The sequence below is a fragment of the Bos grunniens genome, chromosome 25 (assembly GCF_055505025.1).
Source record: "Bos grunniens cultivar Pamir isolate PY7600 chromosome 25, Bosgru_T2T1.0, whole genome shotgun sequence".
Classification (NCBI taxonomy): Eukaryota; Metazoa; Chordata; class Mammalia; order Artiodactyla; family Bovidae; genus Bos; species Bos grunniens.
In genome coordinates this window covers 40,473,964-40,489,531 of record NC_141189.1, presented here as the reverse complement: position 1 = coordinate 40,489,531, position 15,568 = coordinate 40,473,964, and the positions used below count along the sequence as shown (strand labels likewise).

At 61.9% G+C, this 15,568-nt stretch overlaps 4 protein-coding genes across 9 annotated transcripts; 2 read left to right on the top strand and 2 right to left on the bottom strand.

Moving 5' to 3' along the window:
* The first annotated feature begins 724 nt into the window (after nucleotides 1-724).
* Nucleotides 725-2,779, top strand: TNFRSF12A (TNF receptor superfamily member 12A). Its single transcript, XM_086376159.1, has 4 exons — nucleotides 725-848; nucleotides 1,593-1,697; nucleotides 1,937-2,071; nucleotides 2,157-2,779. Exons 1-4 carry the CDS (start codon nucleotides 755-757, stop codon nucleotides 2,210-2,212), a joined length of 390 nt encoding a protein of 129 aa, XP_086232285.1. The 5' UTR covers nucleotides 725-754; the 3' UTR covers nucleotides 2,213-2,779.
* Nucleotides 2,780-3,006: 227 nt separating this feature from the next.
* HCFC1R1 (host cell factor C1 regulator 1) lies at nucleotides 3,007-4,699 on the bottom strand. Of its 3 annotated transcripts, none has more exons than XM_086376156.1 (4): nucleotides 4,221-4,699; nucleotides 3,860-3,916; nucleotides 3,620-3,775; nucleotides 3,007-3,379 (listed from the first exon to the last, which is right to left on the bottom strand). In XM_086376156.1, the coding sequence occupies exons 1-4, from the start codon at nucleotides 4,313-4,315 to the stop codon at nucleotides 3,244-3,246; spliced, it is 444 nt and encodes a 147-aa protein (XP_086232282.1). In that variant the 5' UTR covers nucleotides 4,316-4,699; the 3' UTR covers nucleotides 3,007-3,243. The 3 variants fall into 3 exon arrangements, with proteins under 3 accessions (XP_086232282.1, XP_086232283.1, XP_086232284.1); XM_086376157.1 differs by having other exon boundaries at nucleotides 3,620-3,748; XM_086376158.1 differs by lacking the exon at nucleotides 3,860-3,916 and having other exon boundaries at nucleotides 3,620-3,748.
* On the top strand, nucleotides 4,431-7,451 carry THOC6 (THO complex subunit 6). Of its 2 annotated transcripts, none has more exons than XM_086376151.1 (13): nucleotides 4,431-4,758; nucleotides 5,336-5,451; nucleotides 5,560-5,624; nucleotides 5,715-5,818; nucleotides 5,948-5,985; nucleotides 6,068-6,116; nucleotides 6,240-6,311; nucleotides 6,391-6,493; nucleotides 6,578-6,627; nucleotides 6,715-6,777; nucleotides 6,877-6,987; nucleotides 7,073-7,207; nucleotides 7,287-7,451. In XM_086376151.1, exons 1-13 carry the CDS (start codon nucleotides 4,720-4,722, stop codon nucleotides 7,365-7,367), a joined length of 1,026 nt encoding a protein of 341 aa, XP_086232277.1. In that variant the 5' UTR covers nucleotides 4,431-4,719; the 3' UTR covers nucleotides 7,368-7,451. The 2 variants fall into 2 exon arrangements, with proteins under 2 accessions (XP_086232277.1, XP_086232279.1); XM_086376153.1 differs by lacking the exon at nucleotides 4,431-4,758 and adding an exon at nucleotides 4,774-4,954.
* Nucleotides 7,452-7,487: 36 nt separating this feature from the next.
* Nucleotides 7,488-15,378, bottom strand: BICDL2 (BICD family like cargo adaptor 2). Of its 3 annotated transcripts, XM_086376150.1 has the most exons (11): nucleotides 15,320-15,378; nucleotides 13,684-13,979; nucleotides 11,342-11,440; nucleotides 10,859-11,074; nucleotides 10,509-10,625; nucleotides 10,253-10,399; nucleotides 9,202-9,399; nucleotides 8,930-9,079; nucleotides 8,348-8,475; nucleotides 8,069-8,189; nucleotides 7,494-7,982 (listed from the first exon to the last, which is right to left on the bottom strand). In XM_086376150.1, exons 2-11 carry the CDS (start codon nucleotides 13,963-13,965, stop codon nucleotides 7,821-7,823), a joined length of 1,620 nt encoding a protein of 539 aa, XP_086232276.1. In that variant the 5' UTR covers nucleotides 13,966-13,979; nucleotides 15,320-15,378; the 3' UTR covers nucleotides 7,494-7,820. The 3 variants fall into 3 exon arrangements, with proteins under 3 accessions (XP_086232274.1, XP_086232275.1, XP_086232276.1); XM_086376148.1 differs by lacking the exon at nucleotides 11,342-11,440 and having other exon boundaries at nucleotides 7,488-7,982; XM_086376149.1 differs by lacking the exons at nucleotides 13,684-13,979; nucleotides 15,320-15,378 and having other exon boundaries at nucleotides 7,488-7,982; nucleotides 11,342-11,495.
* Nucleotides 15,379-15,568: the final 190 nt, after the last annotated feature.

Here is a 15,568-nt window from a genome sequence, read left to right as displayed (position 1 = left end):
AGCCACAAGGGAAGCCCAAGAATACTGGAGTGGGTAGCTATCACTTCTTCAGGGGACTTTCCCAACCCAGGAATCGAACCGGGGTCTCCTGCATTGCAGGCTATCAGGGAAGCCCTGATGTGAAGAGCGGACTCATTGGAAAAGACCCTGATGCTGGGAAAGATTGAAGGCAGGAGGAGAAGGGGACGACAGAGGATGAGATGGTTGGATGGCATCACCGACTCGATGGACATGAGTTTGAGCAAACTCAGGGAGAGAGTGAAGGACAGGAAGGTCTGGCGTGCTGCAGTCCATGGCGTCGCAAACAGTCGGACACCACTGAGCAATTGAACAACAAACATCAACAAATGTCCCAAGGTAGAAATGAAACGACACAGTAGTATTATTTTTGTTATATTATTATACCCTCGGGGCCCTTAAGAAAGCTGCAGTTATTTCTGAGATGGGTTGTTTCGTGTCAGACCCGCTCCCTCGCCCAACACACACCTCCCGGGCTTCAGCCACCGAGAAGGCAAGGCCACATCTGCCTCTCTTTGGCATTCTGGCCGCTCCGGCGCAGAGGAGGCGTTTGTTGAGGGAATGCCTAAACTTAGCGGGCGGGGCAGGGCGGGATGGGCCGTCTAGAGGCGGATCGTGGGGGCCGGGCCAAGACGAGGGGTCCGCCCCGGAAGGCGGGGGCGGGGGCGGGGCCGCCGCTGTGTGCCCCGGTCCACGGGTGGCGAGCGCAGACGGCAGCGGCTGCCAGACGAGCACCATGGCTCCCTGCCCGCTACGCCCGCTGCTGCGGCTCCTCGTGCTGGGGCTCGGGCTGGCGCTGCTGCGCGCCGCGGCCGGGGAGAGAGTGCCAGGTATGCCGGTTCACGGCCGGGCGGGAGGGCGTGGGAGCGGGGGGAGTCCCCGGGCCGGGATCCGGGAGCCGGCACCAGGAGCCTAGAGGCGGGTCAGAACTGGGGGACCAGGCGGACACGGGGATCCGGGATCAGACAGTCCTCAGATACGGCATCCCCTGATCAGGAGAGGTCCCATCCCTCTCCCAGCTTCTTCCGTAGTCCGGGCCTCAGTTTCCCGCCTGTCCGACGTGGGGGGCGGGGTGTTTCTGTCCTGAGAGTCTGAACTCGGAAGTGGAGAAAGTTTGAGAGAGGGATGTCTCGTCTGGTAAGGCGGCACGCCCCCAACCTGATCAATACCAGGTCTGCCCACCCCGCCTTAACCGAAGAGTGGGGGGCTGTTGAGGGACACAGACCTCCGTGCCCCCTATACCATGTGGGGTGCCCCCTTCTATCCGGTGACTTCAGTGCCCAGCTATGCGGGGGGAGGGACCGGGGTCGGGCCCAGTGCCCGGGAATGAGTCACCCGCCTGCAGCGGGGTGGGGGGGCCGGTTATGGGGACCTGACTGCCCCCCCCCCAAAGCGTTCCGCACTATGCCCCCTGCTCCCCTGCGCTGCCGTGTCCCGGTCGGGCCGTGCGGTCACCTGTGAGGAATGCGGAGGGCGACGGTGACTCACGTTATTCGAGCCGGGCCGACCCTGACCTCAGCCCCCAAAATAGCCGCGCCCCGCCCCCAGCCTCTGACCCGCGGCCCCCTCCCCAGGCACCACCCCCTGCTCTCGCGGCACCTCCTGGAGCGCGGACCTAGACAAGTGCATGGACTGTGCCTCGTGCCGGGCGAGACCGCACAGCGACTTCTGCCTGGGCTGTGAGTGGGGGCGGGGCCGGGGCAAGCAGACCCCAAGCTAGGGGAGAGGCTTGCGGGGTGGAGCGGGGGAGCAAGGGACTTGAGATCTGGGAAATTAATCGGGGTGGGGGGTGGAGGCTGGACTGAGGAAGGGGCTCTCGCCGGGGTAGGGACCTGGGGGAGGGAAGCCTGGAGGTTCCGATCTAGGGGGTGGGGCTGGCCTGAGAGGAGCGAGGTCTGACTTGAAGTCCCGCCCCCAGGCACTGCGGCCCCTCCAGCCCCCTTCAGGTTGCTGTGGCCCATCCTGGGGGGCGCCCTGGGCCTGGCCCTCGTGCTGGGGCTACTTTCTGGCTTCCTGGTCTGGAGACGGTGCCGCAGGAGAGAGAAGTTTACCAGTAAGTATGTCCCCACCCGTCCACTGGTCCCCCATCATTTCTCAACATCTTCCCCACTCCTGACACCCCTCTTCTTATTTTGCAGCCCCCATCGAGGAGACCGGTGGGGAGAGCTGTCCTGGCGTGGCCCTGATCCAGTGACAGGGCGCGCCCCCTGCCAGCAGGAGGCTGTGCCCGCTCATCATTCATTCATTCATTCTGGAGCCAGCCCCAGCCTCCCAGACACAGCCAGAGCCAGGCTGCTCCAACCACAGGGGTGTGGAGGGATGGGGGACAGTGAATCACTTCTCTAAGGTCTGGGCCCAAGCTTCCGAAGGGCCTTCCAAGGTGTCTGACTGCCCTGTCTCTGGCTCCAGAATAGAAAAGGAGACCCTGGCTGGCTCATGCCAGACAGCTGACGCCAAGGAACCGCAGCATTTGCACAAGGGTCCCCACCCCCACCCCCAACATGGCCTGGGGGCCAGGCTGACCTGAGGGACCGACACAACACCAGGTCCCACCCACTCAGATGTACTGAAATTCCACCACTTGGGATCTCAGCCTGGGGGGTTAGGGACCTGTTCCTAACACTAGAGGGCTGGCCCTCTAATGGGGCTGGCCCTAAGACACTGCCCCCCTCGGACCCCCTAAGACAGGGGAAGATATTTATTTGGGGAGAAAATGTGGAGGGGGAGAGAATTTATTAATAAAAGAATCTTTAACTTTAAATGGTTTGGAGAGTGGCATGATCCCAGCCTGACTTCCCAGAGCTGGAGGGGAGGAGTGAGTCACCGCGGGGGTGGGGGCGAGGCTCTGACTCACCCATTCTCAATGCCTGAGCCCAGCCTGCCAGGACCTGGCCGGCCGCGACCGTTTTCCAGGGAAGTGCTTGAGGAGAAATCCGGCATTCAGCACCCCTCCCTGCCCTCCCTTCCCCAAAGAGCCTGGGTTCCAGATTGAAGCTTTCATTCACTCAGCAATCTTTATTCAATTCTCAGCGGGGAAGGGATGGCCTCCTTTCCCATGTTCCTGCCCCTTCCACCTCAGGGCTCTGTGTCCTCTGTTGAGGGGAGGTCCTGTGCCCAGAGGCCTGGTCTGGAGGAAAAGCAGGGCAGCTGGTCCCTTCATGGGAGTGCTGCTCTCCCTTGTTCAGGGGAAGAAGTGGGGGGGCCAGGGGCACTGCTCCCCAGATCTCAGAGCTCCATCATGTCCCCAGCTGGGGATGCAGGGTAGTGGGGGGTGGGAGTGTCCCCCAGCCTCAGCAGCCGGAGAGCCTCAGGGATCAGGTTCCCAGGGTAGCGCCAGAGAAGCAGCTCAGAGCAAGGGCTTCTGGAAGAGGAAATAACAGGGCACAGGGGCAGAGGCTGGCCTGGCAGAGCCACGCCCCACCTGGTCCAGGTCCCCAGGGGCTCCTGGACTGCTGGCACCTTCCAAGGAGCCAAGTAGGGAAACAACAGAGGTTGGCCAGAAGCTAAAAATAGCAGTGTGAGGCAGAGCCTGGAAATGGGCTCCTAGGACTGGGTATGATCCCCTGGAAGGCCCAGCTGGCGGACTGTGGATGGTGCCTACCTGAGTGGGGGCAGAGCTGGGGGGAATGCTCTGGGGGGGCTGCAGTAAGGGTGGTCATTGTGCAGGCTGAGTCGAGAGAAGTGGGTGGCCATGTTCTCCTCGGACAGGAACTGCTTGCGCAGGGGCTCCCTGGGGAGAGACGGGGAGGCAGGAAGGCTGGGATTCAGAGGAGAGGTAGCCTGATGGGGACCTGAGATGACGGAGGACTTGATGGGAGTCCCTCCCTGCCCCCAAACTCACTGCTCCTCCTCCAGGCGCCGCTTGGTGCTCATGGGCACAGCTCCTCGGAGAGGGGAGCTGGGAAGAAAAGAGAGCTAGGAGCACCCCACCCTCTTGGCGCCATCCCCAGGATCTGCCCGCCTGAGCCTGCAACGTCAGCCAGCAGCCCCCCGGCCCATGCCTGTCGCTGACGTCTAAGTCACCCTCTCTCCCAGACCATCCAGGAGCCTGCCTCGGAGGTCTCCAACCTTGTCTCAGCTTATGCCCAAGCCCTGCCAATTAGCCCCACCGCGTGTCATCCTGCAGACCTGCTCGAGGCCCCAGCCAAAACTCCTGGGACCCTGGGCCGGGCCCACCCAGGGCCCCCCACACCCACACACACCTCGCGTCCAGGCCTCCAGAAGCCCCCGAGGCGGCCCGCGGGTCGCGCTGGGCCCGACCCTGGGGGCCTCGCTCCAGGGGTTGCTGCAGGATCATTGGGGTTCGGGGTCCTGCGGGCAGAGGGGTGGGATCCAGGCGGCAGGGGCGGAGCCTTTGAGGGCGTGACCCAGCGCGTGGGGCGTGGCTTTAGGCGCGCGCGCGGCCAGGTTCCGCGCAGGCGCGGAAGAAGAACCGCACGCAGCTGGAAGGCGGGTCTGCTCAGCGGGGTGGGGGAGGGGACCCGACGTAGCGGGGTCGCGGTGGGCGCCACTTGGTGTTGGGGTGTCTTCTCGGTGGTCACCTCCGCTCCTGGGACTTGGGTTACGCGGTGGCCGTCTTCACGCCGGCCGGCCAACAGTATCGGGTAGGTGAGGAACCGCGAAGGGGAGGCGCCCACTGGTACTTCCGGACTCGTGAGGCTGCGTTGCGGGCGGAGCACTCTGGGACTTTTAGTTCTCGAGATGGAGCGAGCGGCGCAGCAAGCGGTGCCTCTGGGTCAGGTGAGGGGGGGCGATGCGCAGTGCCTTCTGGGATTTGTAGTTCACGCCCGGCTCCGAAGGGGCAGGGCAGGGAGTCGTGCCCTGAGCCCTGTTTTGCGTGGGCTGTTGGTGGGATCGGATTCTGACCCGGGGGAGGGAGGATAACCCAGAAATACCTCAGGGGCCTAACGTGAAAGTCACAGGATGCGGATCAGGGGTCAGTACGTTTTTCTGTATTGGAGTAATAGAGTAGTTTTTTAAGCAGTTTCTGAGCGAAGGCAGAAACTGCGACGCTATGTACAGTAGCTCATCCAATCATGACAAAATCTCCCATGAGCTCTATTTGACAGTTAAGGAAACCGGGAGGAGAGGCTGAGTCTTTGCTCAGATTTCCACTAGGCATCATGCCTCAGCTCTCCCCTTCCTCACCTCCCTGGAGCCGCCCCTGGGACCTATATGGGCAAGGCCCACTTGGTGGGCTGTCTCAAAGGAGAACTGGGTGGTGGGAGGCCTGACTGCTGCAGGGGAAGCAGGAAGGAGTATGTGGATCAGAGGTCTCGGACGCCCCAGCCTGCCTTCATCCAGCCTCTCTCCACAGATGGAAGTGTTTGAGGCCCTGCAGCGGCTGCACATGACCGTATTCTCCCAGAGCGTCTCACCCTGTGGGAAGTTCCTGGCAGCTGGCAACAATTATGGACAGATAGCTATCTTTAGGTACCCTTGCCCCTGCTCCCCACTGTCCATGAGCTCTGACAGTTGGCCCTCTGGGGGGCTAATGCCCCCTTCTTCTGACACTCAGGCCCCTCTCCCCTTTCCCTTCAGCTTGTCTGCTGCTTTGAGCTCCGAGGCCAAAGAGGAAAGTAAGAAGCCCATGGTGACCTTCCAAGGTGGGTGCAGGCATTGAGTCTGGCTTGGGGGACCCCAGGGTGGATGACAGGAGCAGGACGAGGTCACTCAGCTTCTGTGCTTCCTTTTAGCCCATGACGGGCCCGTCTACAGCATGGTCTCCACTGATCGACATCTGCTGAGTGCTGGGGATGGGGAGGTGAAGGCCTGGCTTTGGGCGGAGATCCTTAAGAAGGTGAGTGTGGAGCTGGGGGAAGGGCGAGGTACCCAGACACAGAGAGAGCCTTTGAGGCCACCCAGTGCATGGGGTCACAGAGAGTCACATGATTCAGCGATTATACAACAAGCATTTCTCTCCATGAAGGGCTGTAAGGAGCTGTGGCGTCGTCAGCCCCCATACAGGTGAGCCAGGCCCTGTGAGCAGAGGGCACCTGGGGGTGAAGGTGCCACCTCACCAGAGTTGACTCTGTTTTCCTTCCCTCAGGACCAGCCTGGAAGTACCTGAGATCAATGCTCTGCTTCTCGTGCCCAAGGTTTGAGTCCTTTGTAAATTCGGGGCTCTTCCCTGTCCTGTTTTTGGCCCAGATTTTGATCCTTCCCCTCTCCCTGGCCTGACTTGACCCTGACTTCTGACTCCATCCCGCCTTCCTCTGCAGGAGAATTTGCTCATCCTGGCGGGGGGAGACTGTCAGCTGCATGCGATGGACCTTGAGACAGGGACCTTCATGGTGAGAGAGCAGGGCCGGGGGAGCAGGGGCAACGGTGTTCCTCCTGGGTCTTGTCCTGACACTGCCCCTCTCCCTGCAGTGGGCCCTCCGGGGCCACACGGACTACATCCACTGCTTGGCACTGCGGGAGCGGAGCCCGGAGGTGCTGTCGGGCGGCGAGGATGGGGCCGTGCGGCTTTGGGGTAAGGAATGTCGCATTGGAGGGAAGACTGGTGGTAAGGGAGGCTGGGGCGAGGAGGATGCCTCTCATGGTTCTTCCTCCGCAGACCTGCGCACAGCCAAGGAGGTCCAGACAATCGAGGTCTACAAGCACGAGGTGAGGGCACACCCCACGCTCTGTCCTCCCTTCTTCCTTCCTGGGCATCTCCGATGTCATCTTCTGCTCTGTTCTCCTCCCTCCCAGGAGTGCTCGAGGCCCCACAATGGGCGCTGGATCGGATGTTTGGCAACTGACTCGGACTGGATGGTGAGCCAGGCAGCATGCAGGCTGGGGTGGCAGCTCGGGCCTTGTCTGGCTGAGGGCCCATGGCTCACAGTAACTGGGGACCCCCATCTTTCTGCCCAGGTCTGCGGAGGAGGCCCAGCACTCACCCTCTGGCACCTCCGATCCTCCACACCCACCACCGTCTTCCCCATGCGGGCGCCACAGAAGCATGTCACCTTCTACCAGGACCTGGTGAGGCCCTCTGTCTTGTTTCTGCTGTCCCTGCCCTGCTCTTCCTCCAGCCCTGAACTCTGAGCTCTCTCCCTGTCTTCCACAGATTCTATCAGCTGGACAGGGCCGCTGTGTCAACCAGTGGCAGCTGAGTGGGGAGCTCAAGGCCCAAGTGCCTGGCTCCTCCCCGGGACTGCTAAGCCTCAGCCTCAACCAGCAACCAGCAGCCCCTGAGTGCAAGGTAGGTCCGGGCAGGGGTGGTGGGGACCCTGGGAGGCCAGGGTGTTGGGGCAGGTCAGTCACTCCCCTGTTGTTTCTAGGTCCTGACAGCTGCGGGCAACAGCTGCAGAGTGGACGTCTTCACTAATCTGGGCTACCGAGCTTTCTCTCTGTCCTTCTGACCTCCAACAGCGTCTCCACCTCCATCTCAGGGGTTCACAGTGTTTTCTTCTTTTTTTTATACAAATAAAATTAGTGGCTTTTTTTTTCAATGTGCTTTCTTCCCAAGAACAGAGGCCAAGTCGGTGTAATGATTTATATATTACTCTGTCTGATCTTGATACATAAATACCCACCCCCATCCCCGACCCGCAGCTGAGGGCCAGGGGGCTTAATGCCTAGAAAAGATAGATTTATATAGATTTGATAAACAGCTCTGCCACACGTGCCCCTGCCACCCGTCTGGGGTCTCTGGCCCCCAAAGCTGGCCCCTGCTCCCAGTGAGCCCTTGCCCAGCCTCCAAGGGAGAGGAGGGCACCAGCTGCCTTTGGCAGACAATCGGGACCCATCGCTCCGTTGGCCAGAAAAGGAAAGTGAGCCAAGAGGGCAAAGCCAGCCCTGCCTGTTCCCGGCGCTCAGGTCCTTCGGAAGAGGGTGCTGAAGAAGCCGCCGGCAGGCCCAGGGCTCAGGCGCAGGGAGAAGCGCGTTGGGGCGGGGCGCGGGGCGGAGGTGGCCGCACTCAGCTCTTGCTGGCGTTGCGACCGCAGCTGCTGGCCGATGACCACCTGCATGTCGTCCTGTGGGCGGGCCGGCGGGGTGGGTCAGCGTCCGGCCCCGCCCCCACCGGCCCCTCCCTGTCGGCCCCATGCGCCCCGCCCCTCACCTGCCAGGCCTCCAGCTCTTGAGTCAGCGCCACCTTCTGGCGGATGGTGCGAAGCAGCTCCCGGGAGAGGGAGTCCCGCTCCAGAGAAACGCGGCTGAGCTCCAGGGACAGTTCCAGGACCCTGCAGGCGAGGGGCAAAGAGCAGGTCCGAGGACGCTGGGGCTTCAGCGTGCAGGGGTGATAGGGGGGTCCTGGACCCAGGCGGAAGTGAGACCACTAATACCAAACGAGGGAAGTCAGAGGGCCCCCGGGCGGTGGTGAATGGTTGCAGATGCTTACTTGTTCATGGCCTCCTCTCGGTCCGAGAGGGCGCTGCTTAAGGCCTCCTCGGGGTCCTGCACCCGCAGTTCCTTCTGCCTTTGCAGTTCCTCCCGCAGGGACTGTAGCTCTGCCTGCTGCATCGCCATCTGCGGCCAGGGTAAAATACGGAGAGGCAGTTAGGCCCCTTGGTTGTCCCAGCGCTTGCTCCTCAAGGAAGTCCAGACTCTAGTTCGCTGCCTTCCGGTACCTCCCACCTCCCATCTCTACCTGCTCCACAAACAACCCTGACAGCTAATGATCCTGTGCTGGAGATGAATCTTCTGAATGCCTAGCGGGGTGGGGTGGGTCGGGGTTAGATGGATGGTCTAAGCCTGCAGGAAAGATACATGGAGGAGATGGGACTTAAGGGGGAGTGTAGTTCAGGAAGTCTTCCTGGAGGAGGTGACATACAGGCTGGCTGTTGAAACTTGATGGCAAGTTTGTTGGGATGAAGGAGTATTCAAGTAGAGAGGGATTCGTGGGGAAAGGCTTGGCGGTGTAGATGGGAAAGAGAAACTGACATTGAGAGGAGCTTTGCATCCAATACTATGCTCCCCCTACCTCGACCTGTAACCGGAACACTTCCTCCTCCTCTTCTCCCAATATCTCCTCTGGGCTCAGGGATGTTCCCTTCCTGGGAGGCTCCAACCTCTCCTCTTCGGGCGAACGATGCTGGCTGGATGCTTCTTGGGTCTCCGGGGATAGAGTGGTCTGTCCACCAAAGAAATAGATCAGGGCAGTGTCAAACCTTCTAGGGATAAAAAAGGAGGGGCGGAGTCTGCAGCCCTCCGGGATGGTGAGTGTGGAGCCTGGTGGGCTGAGAGCTCGCTCACCAGAGCACCTCCGCTTCTGTCCGTGTTCTGGTTTTGGTCCTGGTCGCTGTCTAGGCTGTGGGCGAGCTCTAACTGCAGCGAGGCTCCCGAGAGGTCGGCGTCCTGGAGGCGCGATTCCTCCTCCAGCTCCGAGACGCGCCGCTGCAGCCTCCGCAGCGCGCTCAGCGCCTCCTCAGTCTCGGAGCGTGCGCGTTCCAGCTGCGGCAGAAGGCGAAAGCGTGAGCGTCACCCGGATGCCCCCACCGCCGGCCGACAGGGGGCGCCAGCGCGCCGCGGGAGTCAGGCATCCCCGGGCGTCCGCCCGGCCCAGCGCCAAAGTCTGCTCCCGCTCCCACAGCGCGGGGCGGCCGTGGGACCCGCAGTCCCCCTCGGCACATGCCACTTGCCTCACCTATAGAGCAGGGCCCCGACAAGTACCCAGACTTCAAAGCCTCCAGTCACCCTCCCTCCAGTCCCGCCCCATCCGGTCACCTGGAAAAGCCCCGCCCCGTCCCTGACCGGGCCGGCCCACCTTCTTACTAAAGCTGTCACCTGGCCCTGACTGATCCTCTCTTCTCAGCCAGGCGACCTGCTGAACGTATCACACCCTTCCCGCAGCCATGCATCATGCACCCATCTCACAGATGGGGAAACTGAGGCTGGTGTCCCACAAGAGTAGGGAGGGACCCTGGGATAAGAACCCTGGTAATCTGACCTCAAAGCAAGCGCAACCTTCTAAGATCTCAAACATCAAGGCATACTGCCTCCTTTCATTTTCTTTCCTCTGTTTTCACACCCAGACCTGGTCCAGGTCCCCATCACCTCCGATGGGGAGCTCTCGCCTCGGGCCCATCCCTGGCCTCCAGCTGCTGGTCTCTGATGCATCCTAGAACCACCAGCCCCAGTCAGTCTCTGTGGCTCCCACTTGCCCTTGTGCTAATGCCTTTGCCCTTCTGGCCCGGCTGCTAGGGCTCCCGGTGACCCAACTCTGGGGTCTTCTCCCAGGAGGCCCCAAGGCAATGGTCCAGGTCCCCAGCCTGACTCGCCCACCCACCCCAGCCCTGCCAGCCACCTCTAGACCGTGCTCTCGCCTCTCCCGCCGCAGCAGCAGCAGCTCCTCATGGGTGGCCTGCAGCTTGCCCCGTCCCTTCTCCAGCTCCTCACGCAGACCTCGAATCTGGGCCTCCAGGTCCTGCCGGCGACTCTGGAGCATCTGATTCTGGGGAAAAGCCCATCAGAGCTAAGAGTGGGAGGGCAAGGCTGGGCCCAGACAGCCCCCAGGCCAGCCTTTCCTGCTTAACAGACCCCCAGCCCCAGTTGGCACTGACCTCCCCCTGCAGACTCTCCAGCCGCGTCCTCAGCTCTGCCCCAGCCAGGGCCTGAGCCTGGCACTGCCCTTGAAGGCTGTCCAGTTCCCGCTGAAGCTCCTGCTCAGTCTGTGAGGCCTGGGGATGGGGTTGGGGATCAACAGAGTCCTCAGCTGGCCCACGCAGCAACAGGCCCAGCACTTCCATCCCCAGACGTCCGCCCCTCCTTGCTATGGAACCCAGGGTCAGGGCCATCCAGCCTGGGCCAGCGCAACCACCCCCACCAGGACTTGGCCCAGCGCACCCACCCCCACCAGGACCGGGTGTCCGCCCCCTCCTTGCCGAGGGACCCGGGGTCAGGGTCGTCCCACCTGGGCCAGCTGCTGGCTGAGCCGGAGGTTCTGTTCGCCAAGTTCACTGAGGGCCCGAGCCCGCTCCCGGCCACTGTCCTGCTGCTCAGAACGCTGCTCCCCGAGCTGGGCCCTAAGGGCCTCCACGTCCCTCTCCAGTTCCACTGCCCTGGCCTCCCACTCGGCTCCCCGGGCTGCCAGGCCCCGGCGCAGTTCATGGTTCTCCTGCTGCAGCTGCTGTAGAGCCGGGACAGAGGGGCGGAGACAGAGAAGGAACAGTGAGACTGGAGGGGACACAGAACGACAGGCAGAGACCTGGGGGGGGCGGTGTCTCAGGGGGTCTGAGGCAGGCCTGAGAGCCAGAGACAGGACAGAGCTGGGGGGAGCGGGCAGGGGGGCAAGACGCAGCCTCGGATAGTAGAGGAGGCAGAGGAGCCATAGAGCGGTTTCTGGAGGGGCTGACCCTGGGCCTGAGTTGGGCGAGGCTCCCCGGTGCCCACTCACCTCTGGCTGCCGCCGGGGCTTCTGGGCCCGAGGTTGCAGGCGCCGTTTATGGCGCCTGAGTCTGGCAGAATTGAAGCCCCGGCCCATGGCCTCACACAGCTGTGTGCTCTGGAGATTCCGCCTCTGCTCAACCCCTCTCCCCCAGCTCCTCCTGGCCAGCTCCCTCTAATTAACCCTGGGCAGCCGCACCCGGCCCCACGCCTCTGCCCGCCCTCCCCCAGAACCTGTATAACCAGTGGGGGGACGCTCCTGGCACACCCAGAGGACCAGCTTGGGGAGGCGGGCAAGTCAGAGGCCAGCGTCTGCCCGCTCACCCCTCTGTAGACTCCATGCAGGACGGTGACACTACCATAGCTGCTGTGATGATTAGCAAGCCCTCCTGCTAGGGCTTCACCTATATTATTGTCTTTACTCCACGGGAATTAGAATCCTTTTGTTGGTGTTTAGTCACCAAGTCGTGTCCTACTCTTGCAACCCCATAGACTGTAGCCTGCAAAGCTCCTCTGTCCACGGAATTTCCCAAATGAGAATCCTGGAGCTGTTTGCCATTTCATTCCCCAGGCGATCTTCCTGACCCAGGCATTGAATCCACATGTCCTGCTGCTGAGCCACCAGGGAAGCCTTTAAAATCTTTAACATCTTCATTTTACAGATGAAGAAACTGGGCCTCAGAGAGGTTAAATGCCTTGCCCAAGGACACACAGTGAGTTACTAGAGCAGGGATTCTAACCCAGACAGACAAATCGTTAACCAAATACCGTGGGGCAGCGGGGGGTGTGGACAACACAGCTCTAGGATTAGCCCACCAGTCTGGGGTCCTGTTGCCCTATTGCTCTGGCCAATGCCCAGCTCCGCTTCTGCTTTGTGGTCAGGCAAGCTCCCTAACACCTCCAAGTCCCATCCATCCATCTAGCCATTCATCCATCCATCTATTCATCCATCCAATATTTCCTGAGCTTGCCCCATTTTGGGGTCTGGCTATCAGCAGTAAGTGAGACCACCAAATTCACTGCCTGAAATAGCTTAGAGTCCAGAGGCAAATGAACACATTTGAACCAGGCAGTTTCGGAGAGGGGCACATTGAGGGCTCTAAAGAAACCCTGAGAAGTGATGAAGAGGAGTGAGATGCGGTGGGGGCTCCTTCAGGAGGAAGTGGTGTCTAAGTTGACTCCTGTAGGGCAAGAAGAGGGCTACACCAAGGAACAGCAGGTGCAAAGGCCCTGAGGCCATAAGTGTGGGTTGCTCAGGGAACTGAAAAAAGGCCCCCTCAGAGGAGGGGCCACGTGGCTGAGGTGAGGTCGGGGGGCTCACTTAGGACGTTTAGGCCCTGGTGAGAACTTTTGGTTTCATTCTAAATGAGGGGAAGCCATTGGGAGATTCTGGGCAAAGACTGAAATGATCTGATTTGCAGTTTTTGAAGATCCCTTTGGCTACCCCGTGGACAAGGAGCTCAAGGGGCAAGGTGGAAGCTGGGGACCAGTGAGGAGGCAGCTGCTGTGTCTGGGGCAGAGATGATGGCACTGCGGCCAGCTTGGAGAGATGATGAGAAGTGAGAAGACTTGGTGTCTAGTTTCAAAAAAGAATCAACAGGACTTGCCAGTGTGGGAGGAAAGAGGTCGCGGAGATGCTCAGGCTGGGGCCCTGCGGTGGGAAGCTGGGGCGGGCAGCAGGCGATGGGACCACGGAATCCGGTGCCACTTCTGTTGAGATGCCCATTAGGTGGCCAAGTGGGGAGGGTGTGGGGCCGACAACATGGATACAGGAGTCAGTGGTGTCCTGGGTGTGTAGGGGGCCAGATGTGACTCCCAGGGTGAGAGTGGCCACAGCATGGGCGGAGGGAACCATGTGTATCTCCCAGAGCTGAGTGAGAATTGGCCAAGATCATGAGTGGAAAGTGCTTAGCCCAGAGCCAGACAGGGAGAGAGTGCCTAGGATCTGTTGGCTGGGGTTTGTGCAATACTGCTGAGGAGCCAGACCCAAGGTTCAGAGAAGGCCAGCGGCTTGCTCAAGGTCACACAGCCTGGCAGGGATCTGAACTCGGGTCCTGCCTTGCCCTCGGAACCTGTGTTCTTTTCTCTGCAGTGGGCAGCCTGTGGGACCTTTAGTTCCCCAGTCAGGGATGGAAACTGCATCCCTGCATTGGAAACACGGAGTCCGAAACGCTGGACCACTGGGTTGTCCCGGAGCCCATGTTCTTAACCATTGGGCAACACTGCCAGGGAGACTGGTCCCAGCCGTGGACTGCTGTTCCAGAGGCAACCCTGCTTTCGTCCCTCTGCCCCCTACCTGGTCCCTACCCCCTGTCCTCCACCCCCCAGCCCTGCCCTCTGCTGCCAGCTCACTTCTTCACGCTCAGCGCGCTGGGCGTTCAGCGTGTCCAGCTGCCGCTGCAGCTCCTCATTGCGCTCCAGAAGCATCTTGCCAAGCTCCGCTGCCAACAGCAGGTCTTTCTCCTTTTGCTGCAGCTGCAAGGCCAGGTCCTCTGGCTCCTCAGGCCCTGGGCCCCCTCCCAGGAATGAGTCCCGCCGCTCCAGCACAAAGGGGAAGAAGCCCTCATCACCGCTGGGGGAGGCGCCCCCTGAGAGCAGCCCGGCCGGAAAGCTGGGCCCTTCTGGGGAGTTCATGGCACTGGCAGCATCTGTAGGGGCAAGTAGGGCTGTGAGGAGAGGTGGCGACAGGACTCCTCCTCTGCAACCCAAAGGGGTTTGCCCCCCCCCGCTGGCCAAGACGCGGCTCTCTTGAAATTCTTCACCTGCCACTGGCCCTCTGAGTCTTCCGGGCCAAGAAGGGTTAATGATCTGTGTCTTGTTCTCCCAGTTCCGTTAATGTCCCCAGGGTAAACTGAGGCAGGGAGAAGCAGGAAGAGAGCTGCCCGGGCTCCTGCCTCTGGTGGATGGTTTCTGCCCCCGGGAACTTGTCCCAGTGCTCCAGGACCACAGCCCACCCCAGCCACTGCACCGCTCCCCTCTACCCCCGCTTCCTCTTCCCTAGGCCCCAGCTGTTTTGGTTCACCAGCTGGGAAACTCTGCCCCGAACCCGGGTTCTTGGGACTCAGGACTCAAGAGATAAATCCAGCCTCTTCTCCCAAGAATCCAGGGCCTTGGGAACGTAGGTGTCCTAACCCCTTACCCCTCAGAAGTCCAGCCCCCTCCCCTTCCAGAAGCCCAGGCCCATGTTCCCTGGCCTCCAGCGCCCCCGTCCTTGTTCCCCTATTTCCTCAGGTCCCCAGACCCTCAGCCCGCTGCTTCTGGACCGCTGGCCCAGGGCCCCAGTTCCCAGCCACCCGGGGAGGTAACAGGTTGTGCCCGCGCTGGGCACTGCCTTCTGGCCACTCCAGGTTTCTGTTTACTTCCCGCCCGGCCCTGGGGAAGGAGCCTGGCGGCGCTCCCCCAGGGCCGCCAGAGGCCGCAATTCAAGGGCTCTGGGGCTCAGGAGGGAGGGGACCCACGGGGTTCCCTGGCCTTTTCCCCATGTTACCCCCCACCAACATGCCTGGGGCTTCCTCACCCACTGTGAGTGCGGGCGCGCGCACACACACACACAAACACCTGACTTTTCCCTTCCTCCTCTTGGCAGGTGCCAAACCCCAGGCCTCTCCGCAGGACCCAGGCATCCGCGGTCTTCCCAGCTCAACTGCCCCCGGACGGACCGGGGGTCTCCCCGACGTGGCCCCTGCGGGTCCAGCCCGCTCTGGGACTCGGGGGCATCCCGCCTCTTCGCCCCTCCCCGCACTGAGCTACCAGCTCTTAGCACCCCCACCGGGCGTCGGGGACACCAGCCTCTCGACCCCCAACCCTCGGCGTCGGAAGCCCAGCCACAGCCTTCCCGCCTTCCTTCCTGCCCGCTCCCGGGGTTTCCCGGTCCCCAGAGTCCGGCCCGGCCACCCCTGCCCGCCCCATCGGCCCGCGCCCTTTTGGCCCGGCCCGGTCCGCCCGAAGCTCGAAATGGCCCCTGTCCTCGCGCCCCCTCGGCTCTCACCCGACGGCGCCGGGCTGCCTCCGAGGTCCCCGCGGCCCCGGATACCCTCTTCCGGGGGCGGCGCCGGGTGCACCACCCGCACAGGTGAGGGGCGGGGCCACGGGGCGCCCCCTGGTGGCCGGAATGGCCAGGTGGGGCCTAAAGAAAGGCAACTCCACCCAGGTCAGAGCCGCTGACCCATTTCGCTGCCGCCGAAAAGGACAGGGCCCATTAATCGAGCACCTGCTGTGTGCACACCCTACGCTGAAC